Genomic DNA, 15,683 nt, shown 5'->3' with positions numbered 1-15,683 from the left:
TGTGCTACAGGCACATGGCAACCCCCATGGGCCATCAAGGAATTTCCCCAGCCTGACTCAGAAGGAACTGGGGAGCAGGGAGAAGAGAAAGAATGCAAGCATTCAAACCAAGTGTCCAAGGAATGGGCAGTTGCAGGGAATGGGCAGTGGAGAGGATCTTCTTGGGCTGAGTTACTCTAGTCCCCTGCTCCATCCCAGGGATCAGAATCTTTCAGAACTTCAGNTTTTTTTTGAGGCAGAGTCTCGCTCTGTCACCCGGACTGGAGTGCAGTGGCCGGATCTCAGCTCACTGCAAGCTCCGCCTCCTGGGTTTACGCCATTCTCCTGCCTCAGCCTCCCGAGTAGCTGGGACTACAGGCGCCCGCCACCTTGCCCGGCTAGTTTTTGTATTTTTAGTAGAGACGGGGTTTCACCGTGTTAGCCAGGATGGTCTCGATCTCCTGACCTTGTGATCCACCCGTCTCGGCCTCCCAAAGCGCTGGGATTACAGGCTTGAGCCACCACGCCCAGCCTTCAATTCGGTTTCTATCCAGGAGTAGAAAGACTATTATCGTCCGCCCCTTGACTCTTCTCTCCCAGTTCAGTATCTTCATGTCCTCCCTCTGGTCATGGGCTCTTCTCACCATCCTGATTTCCACCTCTGGACTCTACAGTTTGTCTCTGTCCCTCTCAAAATGGGCCACACACTCCTGACAGGGTTTGACTCTCACAGAGTCTGGGGCCTATGAGCCCCATTGTTCTGGGTACTAAAGCTCTCTTAGTGCATCCCAAAGTCATGTTAGTGCTTTTGGTAAGCAGATCACAGTCAATTCTTTCCAATCCCTTATCATTCAGAGTCCTCCTGTCTTCATTTACTATTGTTATTCCACCCCTCACGTATCTTACTCTTGTGCAGCTGATTATCTGAAGACCAAAGAACCAGACTGTAATTCTGTCCCTATTCAATACCATGTGACAAATCTGGCCCAACAATCTCGCCAGATGCCATCATCCCCTATTCCTCCCAATCATGTGCAAGTGACCTTCGATTATGAGAGTGGCATCTGTGCTCATCCCGCATGTCACTGAAAATGTGCCACCACTAGGGACCTCCCTCCAGGTTGCCAAAGACACATTAATTCATATTATTTGGTGATGGGTGTCCTGCCTGTTACAACCATATCTACTATCCTACCAGCAAACCCACAGTTCACCATTTTGTTGCTCAACATATCCTAAGATAGAGCTGATGGATGCAAAACCACTAAGAGTCATTTGAAAACCCGGTTTCCAAACCTGGCCCCACCTCTGGGTATGTGACTTCACTGAGTATCTCTGGGCTGCTGGGGATCCATCAAGCCCTGTCTCACTGTTACATTCTGCTCTGTGATGGTCAGGGTTATAAAGAATCAGGAAGCTGGGGGCAGAGGAAGGTCCCTGCTGCAAGAGATAAGAATTGAGCACTTCTGCTTGTGCCGTGGGGAAGCTTCAACTCTGCTGTCATTGACACATGGCAGGCAACCAGCACTGCTCTTCTCCTTTCATTTTCTTGACCCCAACTTGTGCTGGAACTCAGATTTCCCAATATTTGATTTCCTCTGGGTCCCAAGATTAGATCCAGACCATCTGGCCTGAGTTGCCTCCCCTTGCTGGCCCCCCTTCCCTACAAGGCCAGCATCCAGCACCCCTACCCCAGCTTCCCAGAGGTCTCTGGACACCTCCTTCCACCCTCTTCCCACATTCCTGGCCCTGGCCATCTCCAGCAAAGCATGGTGGGTGAGGCTGGAGGGAAAGCCAGCAAGAGAGCATCTTCTGGAATCAGCCTGAGCACGAGGCCAGGCTTTATCACTTCTGGCTGTGTGGCCTCGGACAGAGCTTCAGTTTCTTGCCATGATAGCTATAAAGTATTCAGTCATTATAATTTCACATTAATTATGGCTTCAAGAGCACAGAAGTTCTTCTCTCTTCGCTGTCCATTTCTTGTTTTGCCCTCCACTGAGGCTTCTCCACCTCCCACCCTCAGCCCTGCTCTCACCACGCTCTACCAAAGCTTGTTTGTGGGGTTTCTCCGCCTCACACCCTCAGCCCTGCTCTCACCACGCTCTACCAAAGCTTGTTTGTGGGTTCCCCTCACCTCTCCTCTCCCCAGAGTACCCATTCTCTGCTGGGTGTAATTACTACCTGCGTACACCTGACACCCACGCTGACTTCTTCTGCCTTGACCTCTCAGCCTCTCTCCAGGCAAGGATTTCTTGCTGCCTCAGGACAACGCCACCTCAAAATCAAACATGTGAGAAGTAGCCCTTCCTCTTCTCACGCAACCATCCCTCCCCACGCCCATGTTCTGGGACCTCTATGGACACCACAAATTCTCAAGTCCTCAGCTTTACAACTGTAAGCCTTCCTCGAAGTTCTCGTCATCCCTGAATCGTCCTCAGAAATAGTCCTTCTCCATCCTCATTCTCAATGCCCACTGCCCACCCACAGCCACAGGGACATTGATGTGGATTCTAGGTTCTGCCAAATTATCCCTGAGGAGGGGGTTTTCTAACCTCTTTCCCCACATTTACCTCCATTCTGTGTCTTCCGTCCCCCACTAAACCTTTTACCCATACCTGTGTCTGGGAGAGTTTTAAAATAGGAGGATCAGAGCCGCATATTTGTGATTTGTGCACTTTCAGTATAACACGTTATGCCTCAGTGACAAGTTTTATAGAAAAATAAGCATCAAAAGTTAAACAGAAAAAAATGTAAACCATTACAATCACCAGATCTAAAACAAGTTCCTCTTAACCTGAGTCTGGGTAAGGTGTCCCTTCTGTGGGCCCTCATGGGCCCCTGTCCTACTCCATCTTACGTGTCTCACCCAAGAGATCTGCTCTGTCCAATACTAGCTGCTAGCCCCGTGCAGTTATTTACATTTAAATTAGGCCAGGTGTGGTGGCTCATGCCTGTAGTCCCAGCACTCTGGGAGGCTGAGGCAGGATGACTGCTTAGAGGCCAAGAGTTAGAGACCAGCCTGGGCAATATAGACAGATCCTGTCTCTAAACAAATTTTGTTTTAATTTGCCAGGCATGGGCTAATTTTTTAAAATTAGCTGGGTGTGTGCCTGTAGTCCCACCTACTTTTTTTTTTTTTTTTTTTTTTTTTTTTTTTGAGACCGAGTCTTGCTCTGTTGCCCAGGCTAGAGTGCAGTGGCACGACCTCAGCTCACTGCAACCTCCACCTCCTAGGCTCAAATGATTCTTCTGCCTCAGCCTCCCATGTAGCTGGGACTATAGGCACATACCACCACACCCAGCTAATTTTTGTATTTTTAGTAGAGATGGCATTTCACTATGTTGGACAGGCTGGTCTCAAACTCCTGACCTCAAGTGATCCGCCTGCCTTGGCCTCCCAAAGTGCTGGGACTATAGCACTACAGCTGGCCCCTGGCCAAAAAATTTTTTAAGTTAATTCAAATGAAACAAAACGAAAAATTCAGTGCCTCAATTGCACTAAGCACATTTCAAATGCTTAGTAGTCACACGGGGCTACTGTCAACTGTGCTGGATGACACAGATACCAAACACTTCCATTGTCATGGAAAGTTATATTGGACAGTGCTACACTCCACCATAAGCTCTGGAAGACAGAGACTTGTCTTTCTGGTCCATTACTGGATCCCTGGCACCCAACATGCTGTGAGGCCCAGCACTGATGCTGAACATCAAGGGACTGAATGAAGGCACACGCTACCACACACTGCACACGGCCCAGCGATACCTCCATTACCTGTCTTGCACTTGCTCCCCCTGCCTTCAGACCATGGCTTCTAGCCAAGCTTTGACCCAAGGCCCTGACCCAGGGCTCGTGGCCCCCTTTTCTCCCTCCAAATTATCTCTGGTCTGTGACGGGCTCAGAGTCCTGGAGCCATTATAAGTGACTATGTGTGTGTGCTTCTATGTACGTATGTTGGGAGCAGGAGTAAAGAATGAATTGGCAGGGGTGAAAAGACGCCGGGGTTCCAGGTCTCAAGAAACTCAAGTTCAGGCCTCTGGCAATGGTCACTCCCACCTATAGAGCCAACTGAATTCTGAATCTCGAAGATGTGTAACTCTGGACGAGAAACTGACCTCTGCAAACCCACTGTATTCCCTGTTGCTTCATTGTAAAATGAATTATTTTACATGTAAAATTATCCATATTGTAAAATATGGATAATAACACCTACTTCATATAGGTAGTGAGTGCAGTAAATAAAATGTCTGGGGCTGTGTTGATACTCAATTATTGTTTGTTTCTTTCTATACATAGAGGACAGTAAAAATCTCTTCTTCAAACATTTAGATTGTGGCTGTCAGGGTGCGGTGGCTGACGCCTATAATCCCAGCACTTTGGGAGTCCGAGGCAGGCAGCTCACCTGAGTTCAGGAGTTCAAGACCAGCCTGACGAACATGGAGAAACCCTGTCTCTACTAAAAATACAAAATTAGCTGGGCATGGTGGCTTATGCCTGTAATCCCAGCTACTCAGGAGGCTAAGGCAGGAGAATTGGTTGAACCCGGGAGGCGGAGGTTGCAGTGAGCCAAGATCGTGCCATTGCATTCCAGCCTGGGCAACAAGAGCAAACCTTGTCTCAAAAAAAAAAAAAAAAAAAAAGCCGGACGTGGTGGCTCATGCCTTTAATCCTAGCACTTTGGGAGGCCAAGACAGGCAGATCACGAGGTCAGGAGATCGAGACCATCCTGGCTAACAAGGTGAAACCCTGTCTCTACTAAAAATACAAACAATTAGCCAGGCGTGGTGGTGGGCGCCTGTAGTCCCAGCTACTTGGGAGGCTGAGGCAGGAGAATGATGTGAACCTGGGAGGCGGAGCTGGCAGTGAGCAGAGACCACGCCACTGCACTCCAGCCTGGGTGACAGAACGAGACTCCGTCTCAGGAAAAAAAAAAAAAAACTGTGGCTCTCAGACACCTGTATGGTTCCCACTTATCCCACATAGGAGGCCAAATATAACTCCTGACAGCTCCTTTTGCCTTCAAGCAAGAGACTTGTCATCAGTTCCACTGCTCTTATCTCCAAAGGCACCTGGCTCAGCCTCCCTCTGCCAGCCAGCTAAGTTTGTTTGGCTTTCTCTCCCCCACCTTCACGTCATATTACATACCTGAAATACCCTTCCTGCCCGCTCTTTCCAAAACCCAGGCCCTGCCTTCTCTGATGCAGATTTTTTCATGAGACTCACTTCCTCTCTTAAGCCTGCTTGACTCACCCTTCCCAGTTTCAAGATTGCTAATCACAATGTGATTAGTGACTATGATGCAAGGCTGTACCCGGCAAATCTGCACTTGGGGGCATCTGTGTTCCCAAGTATCTGGTTGTGCCTGCGAGCGTGCGCAGAGCAGAAAGCTAGAGAAGGAGGTGACCAACAACAAAAAAAGGCTGGTGGTGAGGTGGGAGGGCTGGACCAGACTAGACACAGGTCCCATTTGGCCACTTATTACATGGGTGGCCCTCAACAAGTTACTTAATCTCTCTGAGCCTCAGTTTCCTATTATTATACTGAGCCCTTACTTAGTACAGACACTGTTCTAAGCACTTTACATAGATTCTTTTATTTCAGCTTAACTTCAACAGATTAACTTCAACTGCAGCAGCTACATAATATTTTTCCTGTGTTACTGTTGAAGAAATTGAGACACACAGCAAACTCAACACAGAAGTTGAGTAACTTGCCCCAGGTCACCCTGGGACAAGTAAGTGGCAAAGCTAGGATTTGTAGCCAGGCAGTTTGGCTCTAGCATCCATGTTCTTAATCACTCTGCTTATTGCCTCCTACCTGTAATTCTGTGTGTGTGCACATCCCTCATATATATGCAAAACTCCCAATAAATGGTTTAACTCTTTACTCACTGGGACTACAAATACACAGGGATAGGAAAAATGTCTCTTTTCCTCTGTAATTTGTTATAGGATCTAGGAAAGGACAAGCATATAATGGACACTTTACATACATTTCCAGGGGCTGAGAGAGAGGATATATAAAGATTTAAAGCACTGGCCAGGCATGGTGGCTCACACCTGTAATCCCAGCACTTTGGGAGGCCAAGGTGGGCAGATCACCTGAGGTCAGGAGTTTGAGACCAGCCTGGCCAACGTGGTGAAACCTTGTCTCTTCTAAAAATACAAAAATTAGTTGGGTGTGGTGGTGCACGCCTGTAGTCCCAGCTACTTGGGAGGCTGAGGCAGGAAAATCGCTTGAACCCAGGAGGCAGAGGTTGTAGTAAGCAGAGATTGTGCCACTGCACTGCTGCCTGGGTGACAGAGTGAGACCTTGTCTCAAAAAAAAAAAGAAAAAAAAATATTTAAAGCACTACCTTCTTACCCAGGTGTGAGTTATAAACACACATATGCCACATGGATACACTATTCACAAAGACATCACACACCTGTACATGTGGGGCACACACACTCACTAGCCACCCTGAATCTCATGAAGGTTCCACCAGAAAACCTTCCTTACAGTAGGCACAGAGAAAAAATCATAGTCTTTGAAAGTACATATGTAGGTCTATCAAATCAGACGAGCATTTTAGAGAACTTCCTCGAGGTGCCAATTGAGTTAAATTTTTTTTCTTTGTTCTGTGGAGTTCAAAAAGTTAAATCTTAAACAGGATTTACTCTAGCAAAGGAGGAGTGTAGAGAAAGGAGAGTCAAGAAGAGGGAACAGGCTAACACATTTAGGAAACTTCAAGTATTTCTGTAGGCTGTCATGAAGAGTTTTTGGCAGGGTCAGGCAGGACATACAGCCAGAGAGTAGGCAGAGCCCAAATGCCAGTAGGTCTGATGTGCTAAGCTGAGAGATTACAATTCTATCCTGAAAAGGAGCCACTCAGCACTTTCAGGCAGAGATATGACATCAAATCTGCATTTTAGAAAAACTGATTCAGCAGCACAGAGGATGGACTGATAACAAGGGATGAAGTGGAGAACATGGAAAAGACTTTCAACAATCTGGAGAAGAAATTCGGAGTTTGAACTCCTAGTGGCAGTGGGAATAGAGAGAGTATTTAAGTGAGTTTAAGAAGTGAGGAGGAAATAGTGCCACTCACTACAATAGAAAACATAAAGGCCAATGTTTAGAGAGGATGGATGAGAGAAAATTTATACCTTTTGGCTTTTGGAGTTTGAGGTGTCTCTGGGACACCAGGTGATATTCAATAGGTGTTTGAATATGTATGTGCATGTGTATTATTTATTGTTATTTAAGCTTGCAAGACATCTGGGCTGGAGATATAGATTTGGGTGTCATCAATTTACCGGTAGTAATTAAAACAATGAGTGTGAATGAACTCACCCAGAGAAAGTGTAATGCCAGATTTGTGGGCCAAAACAGCTCTGAGGAGCTCCAACTCGAAGCAGTTGAACACTTAGATTTAAACATTCTCCCAGGAACAGTGTGTGAAGCGAAAAAGCGGTGAGGAAAGGACCCTGGAGATCACCAACATTTAGGGGTGGAGGTGAACAGATGAGAAGAGAGAGGCAGAGGTGCAGGAGGAGAAGCCAGGATGGGGGTGTCAAGTATAAAGAAGTGGGTAGCGTCAAATGCTTCGGAGGTTAGAGAAAATGACAGGAAACTCCACCTGTTAGATTTGACATATAGAAGGGTGTCGGTGTGGCCAGGGTGAGGTCAGAGGAGTAGTGAAGGTGCGGGTTTCTGGCTGTTAGAGAAACCTCTTCCACTAACTACACTACATTTTGAGTTGCCAACTGGCATGGTCCTCCCCCACTATTTCACATGCACGCTACAGTCGCGCGTGCGCACTCGTACACACCAGGTGGCTAACAGGTACGAGGCGTTTCCGGACAGCCAGCGCAGAGCCCCCGCGCACGCGCCTCCGAGCCGGCCTCCTCCGCCGCAAGTCCCTCCCCAAGCCTGCAGAGGGCGCTGCGTTTCGGTGAGCCGGGAGGTGGCGCCGCTCTAGCCAGCGCCTGGGCTCTGTGGCGGGCGCCGCAGCTCCGCATCCCCCGCGCCTCCTCCCAGCGCAGGTGGGTCCGCCCGCGGGGGGCGGTGGTGCCCGGGAGCCGTGGGACGGGCGGGGAGCGGCAACCTTTGGGGCGCAGAGTGGTCCCTAACGTCCAGGTGCCCCGGCTCGGGCTCTGGCCCGGGCGAATCGGGCTGTAGGAAGGGCCATACGGATGGAAGTTCTAGTCCGGGTGTTCGCTTCTTGCTGAACGTGCAAAGCCTGTCCCAGGACCTCTTTACACCCTGGGGGTCTCTGCCCAGGCACGCTTGCTGCTTCCGGGACACCGCTGTGGGCGGAGCTAGTAGGGGCGGGGCTACATGATTGACACCTCTCTCCTCAGACTTCGAGGGCTACCACTGGACCCTTCCCCTGTCTTGAACCCTGAGCCGGCACCATGGTGAGAACCCTGAGCCCAGCCCTTCATCTCCGCACGCCCGCGCCCTCACCCGCAGTGGCCGTGCACTTGGTTGCCCCGTATGAACCTAGGGCTCCACAGTGTGGGGCTTTTGCAGGTCAGCTCCTGCAAGACAACCTGCACTCTTCCAACCCGTTCATCCTTATAGCACGGACGCCTGAAGGTGAAGACGTCAGAAGAGCAGGCGGAGGCCAAAAGATTAGAACGAGAGCAGAAGCTGAAGCTATACCAGTCAGCCACCCAGGCCGTCTTCCAGAAGGTGGGGCCCTCAGAGGTAGCCCCAACCCCAAGTAGCTCCTTTAGTACAGTATAGAGGCCAAGAGCTGGTCCCTAGAGTCAGACTGCCTAGATCCAGTTCTGGGTTCTCTCACTTATAACTGTATGACTTTGGGCAAGTTGCTGGATCTCTTTGGGCCTCAGTTTGCACATCTGTAAAATGGGGCTAATAATTGCACCTACTGCATAAGGCTGTTGTGAAGATTAAATGAGAGAATACCTGTAAGGCCATAAAGCATGGTTCATAGTACCTGTTGTATAATGTGGGATTCACAGAATATTGGGTGGTTTTAAGTTTACATTATTTAGTCCTGTAGTGGGAAAATGATATGATCTCTGACCCTGCCACCTATCTTCTCAGCGCCAGGCTGGTGAGCTGGATGAGTCAGTGCTGGAACTGACAAGCCAGATTCTGGGAGCCAACCCTGATTTTGCCACCCTCTGGAACTGCCGACGAGAGGTGCTCCAGCAGCTGGAGACTCAGAAGTGCGTAGGGATTCAGGATCTCAGAAGACTGCCCTGGCCCTGTGCCTACACCGCGTGGGTCCAGGGGTGGAGGAGAAATGGGGCAGCCAGTGGCATAGATGGAGGACAGTAGGGGGCTGGGTGCAGAAAGTGAGGGGTGAGCTGAGGTTGAGTGTAGGAGAGCCCTGACCCCCCTTCCCTTTGGGCTACAGGTCTCCTGAAGAGTTGGCTGCTCTGGTGAAGGCAGAACTGGGCTTCCTGGAGAGCTGCTTGCGGGTGAACCCCAAGTCTTATGGCACCTGGCACCACCGATGCTGGCTGCTAGGCCGCCTGCCTGAGCCCAACTGGGCCCGAGAGCTGGAGCTCTGTGCCCGCTTCCTGGAGGTGGATGAGCGGAACTGTATGTGCCTGCAGATTCTGTCCCCACAGCCCTCACCTGCCCACATTCTGGTACTGGGGCCTCAGTAAGACCCAGAATGGGGAGGGATATCCAGGATGGGTCCACTGAGCTGGTGCTGAAAGGGATGTTGGAGCCAAATGCCTCCTCTTTGGAGTGCACTGAAGTGTTTCTAGGGGTTCTCTGAGGGGACTCTAGGGGTCCCAGCCAGGTAGCTCCTTTTGCCCTGCCTCTAAGATATGCTGTCACCTCTTCCCTCCAGTTCACTGCTGGGACTATCGGCGGTTTGTGGCCACACAGGCAGCCGTGCCCCCTGCAGAAGAGCTAGCCTTCACTGACAGCCTCATCACCCAAAACTTCTCCAACTACTCGTCCTGGCATTACCGCTCCTGTCTCTTGCCCCAGCTGCATCCCCAGCCGGATTCTGGACCACAGGGGCGCCTCCCTGAGGATGTGCTGCTCAAAGGTAAGCAGGGTCAGGGGTCCTCCTTCCTACAAAAGGGAGAACTCTGCAGTGCCACCCTTCTAGTCCCCATGCCTGACCCTGTTCCTGAACCTGTCACTCAGGTTTATTGAGCACCTACTTCATGCCTGGCTCCAGGGGTGCCTAAGAATCAGTCCCTGACTGCAGGGAGCTCAAGTGTCTGATGGGGAAGATAAAACTAACATACGTAGCCCCTGTGCAAGGACAGCATATAAGTGACACTGGGGGCTGGAAGTACTCCAAGGAGAGGGGGTAGGGTGTTGGAGTGGCCAGGAGCCCACCAGTGTCCTGACCACAGTCCCGTGCCTCCCGGAACCCTGCAGAGCTGGAGCTGGTGCAGAATGCCTTCTTCACTGACCCCAATGATCAGAGTGCCTGGTTTTATCACCGTTGGCTCCTAGGCCGAGGTAAGCACTGAGGAAAGGGGCTGGGTGTTTAGGGCTTAGTAGGAATGGGAGAGGGTTTAAGGAAATCTGACACTGTGTCTCCCTGCAGCTGACCCCCAGGATGCACTGCGCTGCCTGCATGTGAGCCGGGATGAGGCCTGTCTGACTGTCTCCTTCTCTCGGCCCCTCCTAGTGAGTCCTGCAGCTTTTGTCAAGAGCACTGTGGGATTGTGGGCCTGGTGCTGATGGGGCTGAAGTCTGTCTTTGTCCTTTGTGCCAGGTGGGCTCCAGGATGGAGATCTTGCTGCTCATGGTTGATGATTCTCCCCTGATTGTGGAGTGGAGGACCCCAGATGGCAGGAACCGGCCCAGCCATGTCTGGGTATCCCAGGATTGGTGGGGCAGAAGTGGGATCTGGGGCAGGGCTGGGTGGGACAGTCAAAAAAGTAGTTAGGCCGGGGCATTTCCTTGACCCAGTACTCCCAGCTCTGTGACCTGCCTGCTGCCTCCCTCAACGACCAATTGCCCCAACATACATTTCGCGTCATTTGGACAGCAGGTGATGTCCAGAAAGAATGCGTGCTTTTAAAAGGTGATGGAACCTGCAGCCTCCACCCCTTGCAGCAGTCCCCATCACTCTTTTCCTCTCCAGGGTGCACCCTTCAACCATCTACTCTTTCCCCAGGCCGCCAGGAGGGCTGGTGCCGGGACTCCACCACGGATGAGCAGCTATTCAGGTGGTGATAGGGAAGCACAAAACAAGGAGAAGGGCTCTGGACTCTGGGCGTTAGGCAGCCAGGGCAGGAGGTTGGGGCCTCAAGGAGCTGTTTCAGTCTAGATACTGGGGATGTTGACCAGTGCTTCAGGGCTGCGGGTCTCAACACCTCCCTACCCTGCCCACCCTCAGGTGTGAGCTGTCAGTGGAGAAGTCCACAGTGCTGCAGTCTGAGCTGGAATCCTGTAAGGAGCTGCAGGAGCTAGAGCCTGAGAATAAATGTGAGGCCCCATTCCATGAGAGTCTGCTCCCAGAGCCTGCTGAGGGAGCCCCTTTCCAGTGTGGCCCTGAGAGGACAGCAGGAGGGCCCCAGGAGGGTGGGAGCAGAGGAGGATCCAGGAGAAACCCTCCTTTTCCCCGCCCTCTCCTCAGGGTGCCTGCTTACCATCATCCTGCTGATGCGGGCACTGGACCCCCTGCTGTATGAGAAGGAGACCCTGCAGTACTTCCAGACCCTCAAGGCAAGTTGGGCCGCAGAACAGGCCAGGGGGAGGCCCAGCAGGCAGGAGGCAGGCGGCTGACATGCATACCCTGCCCACCCCATCCACTCCAGGCCGTGGACCCCATGCGGGCAGCCTATCTGGATGACCTGCGCAGCAAGTTCTTGCTGGAGAATAGCGTGCTCAAGATGGAGTATGCCGAGGTGCGTGTGCTGCACCTGGCTCACAAGGTATGAGCTACCACGCACGCCTTCCCCTGGCCCTTATCCTGCTGGCCTCCCCACATCCCTGACTTTGCCCCCAGTCTCAGGTGCCTTCGTGGACTTCCTCCCAATCAAGATAGAGTTCATCCCTCCCTCCCAGCTTTCTCCTCTTCCAGGCCTTTCTGTCACTCAGCCAATTCTTCTTCTTGTCACTCACTTTCAAATCCTGAGTCACCAGGACCTCCTTGTGTTGCTTCTTCCCCAGGCTGGTCACAGCTTCATCTTCCTTCAGAATGACCCCTAGCCCACTCCTCCCACACATTCCAGCACATCTCACCCTGGAGCAACCCCCAATACCTGAAGGCCAAATACTTTCCAGAGATTCCTGAGAAGTTGTCCAGGCTCCACTTTTCCTAGTCCTTCCCAACACATTAGTTTTATCACATCACCACAGCCCACCTCCATTCCTGCCAAACTCATCTCTGCCTCATCAGGACCAGTCCCCATGGGGGACCAGTCTTTGTTTACCCAGCACCCTCCACTGGCCCCTGTACCTCTGAACTCCAGGCCTCCTCCTCCTCACCCACCCCACTGGTTACCCCACTCACAGCACTCACTGTCCCATGTCATGTACTGCTGTGGACTGTAAGGTCAGCTTTCCATGTGCTCCCATCCTCTCCTTGGCTGTGGTCCCCAAGGGTCTGTGGGGCACAGAGGGCATGTGCCTAATAAACGCTGACTGAGGACCCTCTCCCAGGTCTCCTGGGAAGCCCATCACCTCCTTCCTCCCTTCACCCCCCAGGATCTGACAGTGCTCTGCCATCTGGAACAGCTGCTCTTGGTCACCCATCTTGACCTGTCACACAATCGTCTCCGAACCCTGCCACCTGCACTGGCTGCCCTGCGCTGCCTTGAGGTAAAGTACCCATGTCTCTATCCCTGTCATGGGTGGTTCTTTTCCTCTTCCTCTACCTCAGAAGTCTGCCCATCCTACAAAGAGATGTGCAGGACCTTCCACCTCAAACAGGTAACTGCGTGCCTTCCACCTCCATCACGCAGCCTGACCCCGTGAGCCCCTCTGAGCTCCTCAGTTGCTAACCATCCCCGGCTAACAACACCTGTCCTGCCTCCCTGCCCACTCTGCCCCCAGGTGCTGCAGGCCAGTGATAATGCCATAGAGTCCCTGGATGGCGTCACCAACCTACCCCGGCTGCAAGAGCTGCTACTGTGCAACAACCGTATCCTTCCTTCTGGGTGCCTTTCAGACAGTGGGTAAGGTGAGGTGCCATCCTGGGGAGGGACAGACAGCAGGCAGGGTATGTGCCACCCTCTGGCAGGGCAGGAGACGGGGCTCTGTAGTGTGAGTTGAAGGGGGAGAGCCTGGGGCTGTTGGGCTATCACTGACTTGCACTGGTGGAGTTTGGTAGAGTGTAAGTGACTTTCTTAAATCAGAGTTCACAAATGGGCAGCCTGTAGCTGTTCTTCAGGTCCATGTAGTTTTTTGAAAATCAGGAAGTTTCATACTTTAAAAAACATCTAGAGTTCTGATTCCCCTCTTAAAAATTGGAAGTTAGAGCAACCTTACACTGGTATCTTCACTCAGCAGCCCTTGGTCATTGCTGAATAGTAAATGTCTCTTTGGACCAGGCTGGATTTCCACCTTATCATACCCTGCACCACTCCCTGATACTACACCAGTCTGCTTGGGGTGTTGCGGCTCATTCTTTCTTGGCTGACCCTGTGGGCAGATGTTTGCAGTCCCTGCCTGGAGCCTGACTCCCTCCAGGGAGCACATGAGATGCCCATCAAACAGACTTCCAGGCAACAGTCCCCAGCTCTTGAGGGTACACAGGAGCAAATGAATGGGGAGGAACCTGCCAAGCTTTCCTTGACTCTCCTGCACAAGGCCTCCAGCAACCTGCAGCGCTCCAGCCTCTTGCCTCCTGCCCCAGGCTGGTCCTCCTCAACCTGCAGGGTAACCCACTGTGCCAAGCGATGGGCATCTTGGAGCACCTGGCTGAACTGCTGCCTTCAGTTAGCAGCGTCCTCACCTAAGAGGCCCTGCCCCCTACCCTTGCCCTTTAATTTATTGGGACTGAATAAAGAATGGAGAGGCCCTCTCAGGCTACCAACCTGTTGTCACTGCTACCACTACACCACTACCTTCATCACTACAGCCATTTATTTTTGGAAAAGAAAGGGAAGAGACATGGGGTGTTGTCAGCTCATTCTTTCTGCGCCATCCTGTTGTTTCCTCTCCGGGAGAGCCAAGGCCTCAGTGTCTGGGGCAGAATTCAGGGTGAGGGCTGAGCTTGTGTTTACCTTCTGGTTTGGGGTTGGGGCTGGGACTGGGTCTAGATTCCAAGCAGGAACAGGGCTTGGGATCAGGTTCTGCTTCTGGCTGAGCAGAGCCTGAACAGAGCAACTGTGAGTTTCTCCAGCTAGAAGCATCATACAAGTTTTTCCCATGACCCCTGCACCTTCCAGATGTTCTCTGTGCCCTGGCCCCCATTCACCATAGCTCGGGAGGCTCAGGGGCTCCATGTTCCCAGGAGTGGGCCAGGGTGCTCTTGCTCCGCCCTGCCTGAATCACAGTATCGGTCCCCATGAGTAGCATTCTACGGTTGAAGTACCTTTGAGAATACTTGATACCATTTGATCCTCACAGAGTCTCAGGGATGAGATTATTAGGCCCAGTGTTCTGATGAGGAAACTGCTGTTGAGACTTGCCCATGGTTCTTGGCCAGAGCGCTTCAGCACTGAAACCAAAGTTGTCTCTACCCTTGGTCTAGGATTCTAGACTCATATTCTTGCTTCTGTATCACTAAGGAATGGTTGGGCAGCGGCCTGGCCTCAGCTCCTTGAGGTCCTGAGCTGAGTGTCTGCTCCCATGGTGTCCCCCAACACATACCATGTACACACCCTGTCCTGACCTAGACAGTCCTGAGTGGTGGTGGGGGGAGGGGACTGACTCAAACCTGGCTGGGTGGGGAGAGAAAGATTGATTAAAGCTAGGGAGAGAGTGTGACAAAGGCATCCTCCTGGTTCTCTGGGATCCGCCTGGGTCCACGTGTGCTCACACACATCCGGACAACCAGGGCCCTGCCCCTTCCCGTATCTGCAGTGATGCAGAAACACCCAGCCCCTGCACAAAGCCCTCTGGCTGACCTGCCTGGAAGTTTGATATCCATGGTGTGTCTACTGAGGTTGTTGGAGGTGGGGCACCTGCCCCCACCCCCAGGCAGGTTCTGGTGCTTGGAGCTGGACAAGAAAAGGCAGTGTGGGTGTGGAGGGCTCCCTGCCAGTTCCTGGGGCCTCTGTCCCCACTCCCCACGGCGCCTCCCTGCCTGATGCATCACCAAACAGCCCCTCCTGGATTCTGCTTCCTTGTATCTTCTTGTCAACCTGTTTTCACTGTCTTCTGCTCGGCGGCCCGTGGGCAGAGCTGGGACACCAGTGGGAAGGAAAGAAAGAAGGAAGAAGCCCCTGGCTGACGGGCCCAAGGACAAGACCCAAGGAGAGCCTCCCTGAAGATGCCTAGCCTCCTCCTCTCTGCCTTGGGATCGCCTCTGTGCCATCCTTGGTGTTTCCCCAGTGTCGGGGTGGAGTTAGGATGCACACAGCACAGGTGCCTGAGCCGGTTGGTCTGGATTCCCAGGAAGAATTCCAAGTTGGAGAAAAGGGAATCCTCGAGTCCAAATGAACAGAGACTCCTCTCAGTGAGAGAAAGGTACTCTGTACCCCTGGAAGGGGGTCTCAGTTCCCACCCAAGCCTGAGTGGAAAGGTGTAAGCCTCCCCCAACTCCCCAGGCTACAGTGGGGGTGGGGGACATGAAATGAGATTGCTCCTACTCTGA

General features: G+C 52.1%; 1 protein-coding gene across 2 annotated transcripts; it reads left to right on the top strand.

The window, feature by feature from the left end:
- The first annotated feature begins 7,866 nt into the window (after window positions 1-7,866).
- On the top strand, window positions 7,867-13,958 carry RABGGTA (Rab geranylgeranyltransferase subunit alpha). Of its 2 annotated transcripts, XM_017890246.1 has the most exons (17): window positions 7,867-8,007; window positions 8,326-8,382; window positions 8,549-8,659; window positions 9,038-9,162; window positions 9,354-9,541; window positions 9,801-10,004; window positions 10,346-10,429; window positions 10,518-10,600; window positions 10,689-10,790; window positions 10,895-11,000; window positions 11,094-11,145; window positions 11,316-11,404; window positions 11,556-11,644; window positions 11,737-11,853; window positions 12,629-12,742; window positions 12,977-13,064; window positions 13,733-13,958. In XM_017890246.1, exons 2-17 carry the CDS (start codon window positions 8,380-8,382, stop codon window positions 13,879-13,881), a joined length of 1,704 nt encoding a protein of 567 aa, XP_017745735.1. In that variant the 5' UTR covers window positions 7,867-8,007; window positions 8,326-8,379; the 3' UTR covers window positions 13,882-13,958. The 2 variants fall into 2 exon arrangements, with proteins under 2 accessions (XP_017745735.1, XP_017745736.1); XM_017890247.1 differs by having other exon boundaries at window positions 7,900-8,382.
- Window positions 13,959-15,683: the final 1,725 nt, after the last annotated feature.

Source organism: Rhinopithecus bieti, unplaced genomic scaffold (assembly GCF_001698545.2).
Source record: "Rhinopithecus bieti isolate Rb0 unplaced genomic scaffold, ASM169854v2 scaffold_20178, whole genome shotgun sequence".
Classification (NCBI taxonomy): Eukaryota; Metazoa; Chordata; class Mammalia; order Primates; family Cercopithecidae; genus Rhinopithecus; species Rhinopithecus bieti.
This window is presented reverse-complemented; position numbering and strand designations above follow the sequence as displayed.

Bases quoted from the DNA above. Each gene is read 5' to 3' on its own strand.
- RABGGTA (XM_017890246.1), top strand. The intron at 9,163-9,353 runs GTGCGTAGGGAT...TTTGGGCTACAG, and splicing joins CAGCAGCTGGAGACTCAGAA to GTCTCCTGAAGAGTTGGCTG. The intron at 10,791-10,894 runs GTATCCCAGGAT...CAGTACTCCCAG, and splicing joins ACCGGCCCAGCCATGTCTGG to CTCTGTGACCTGCCTGCTGC.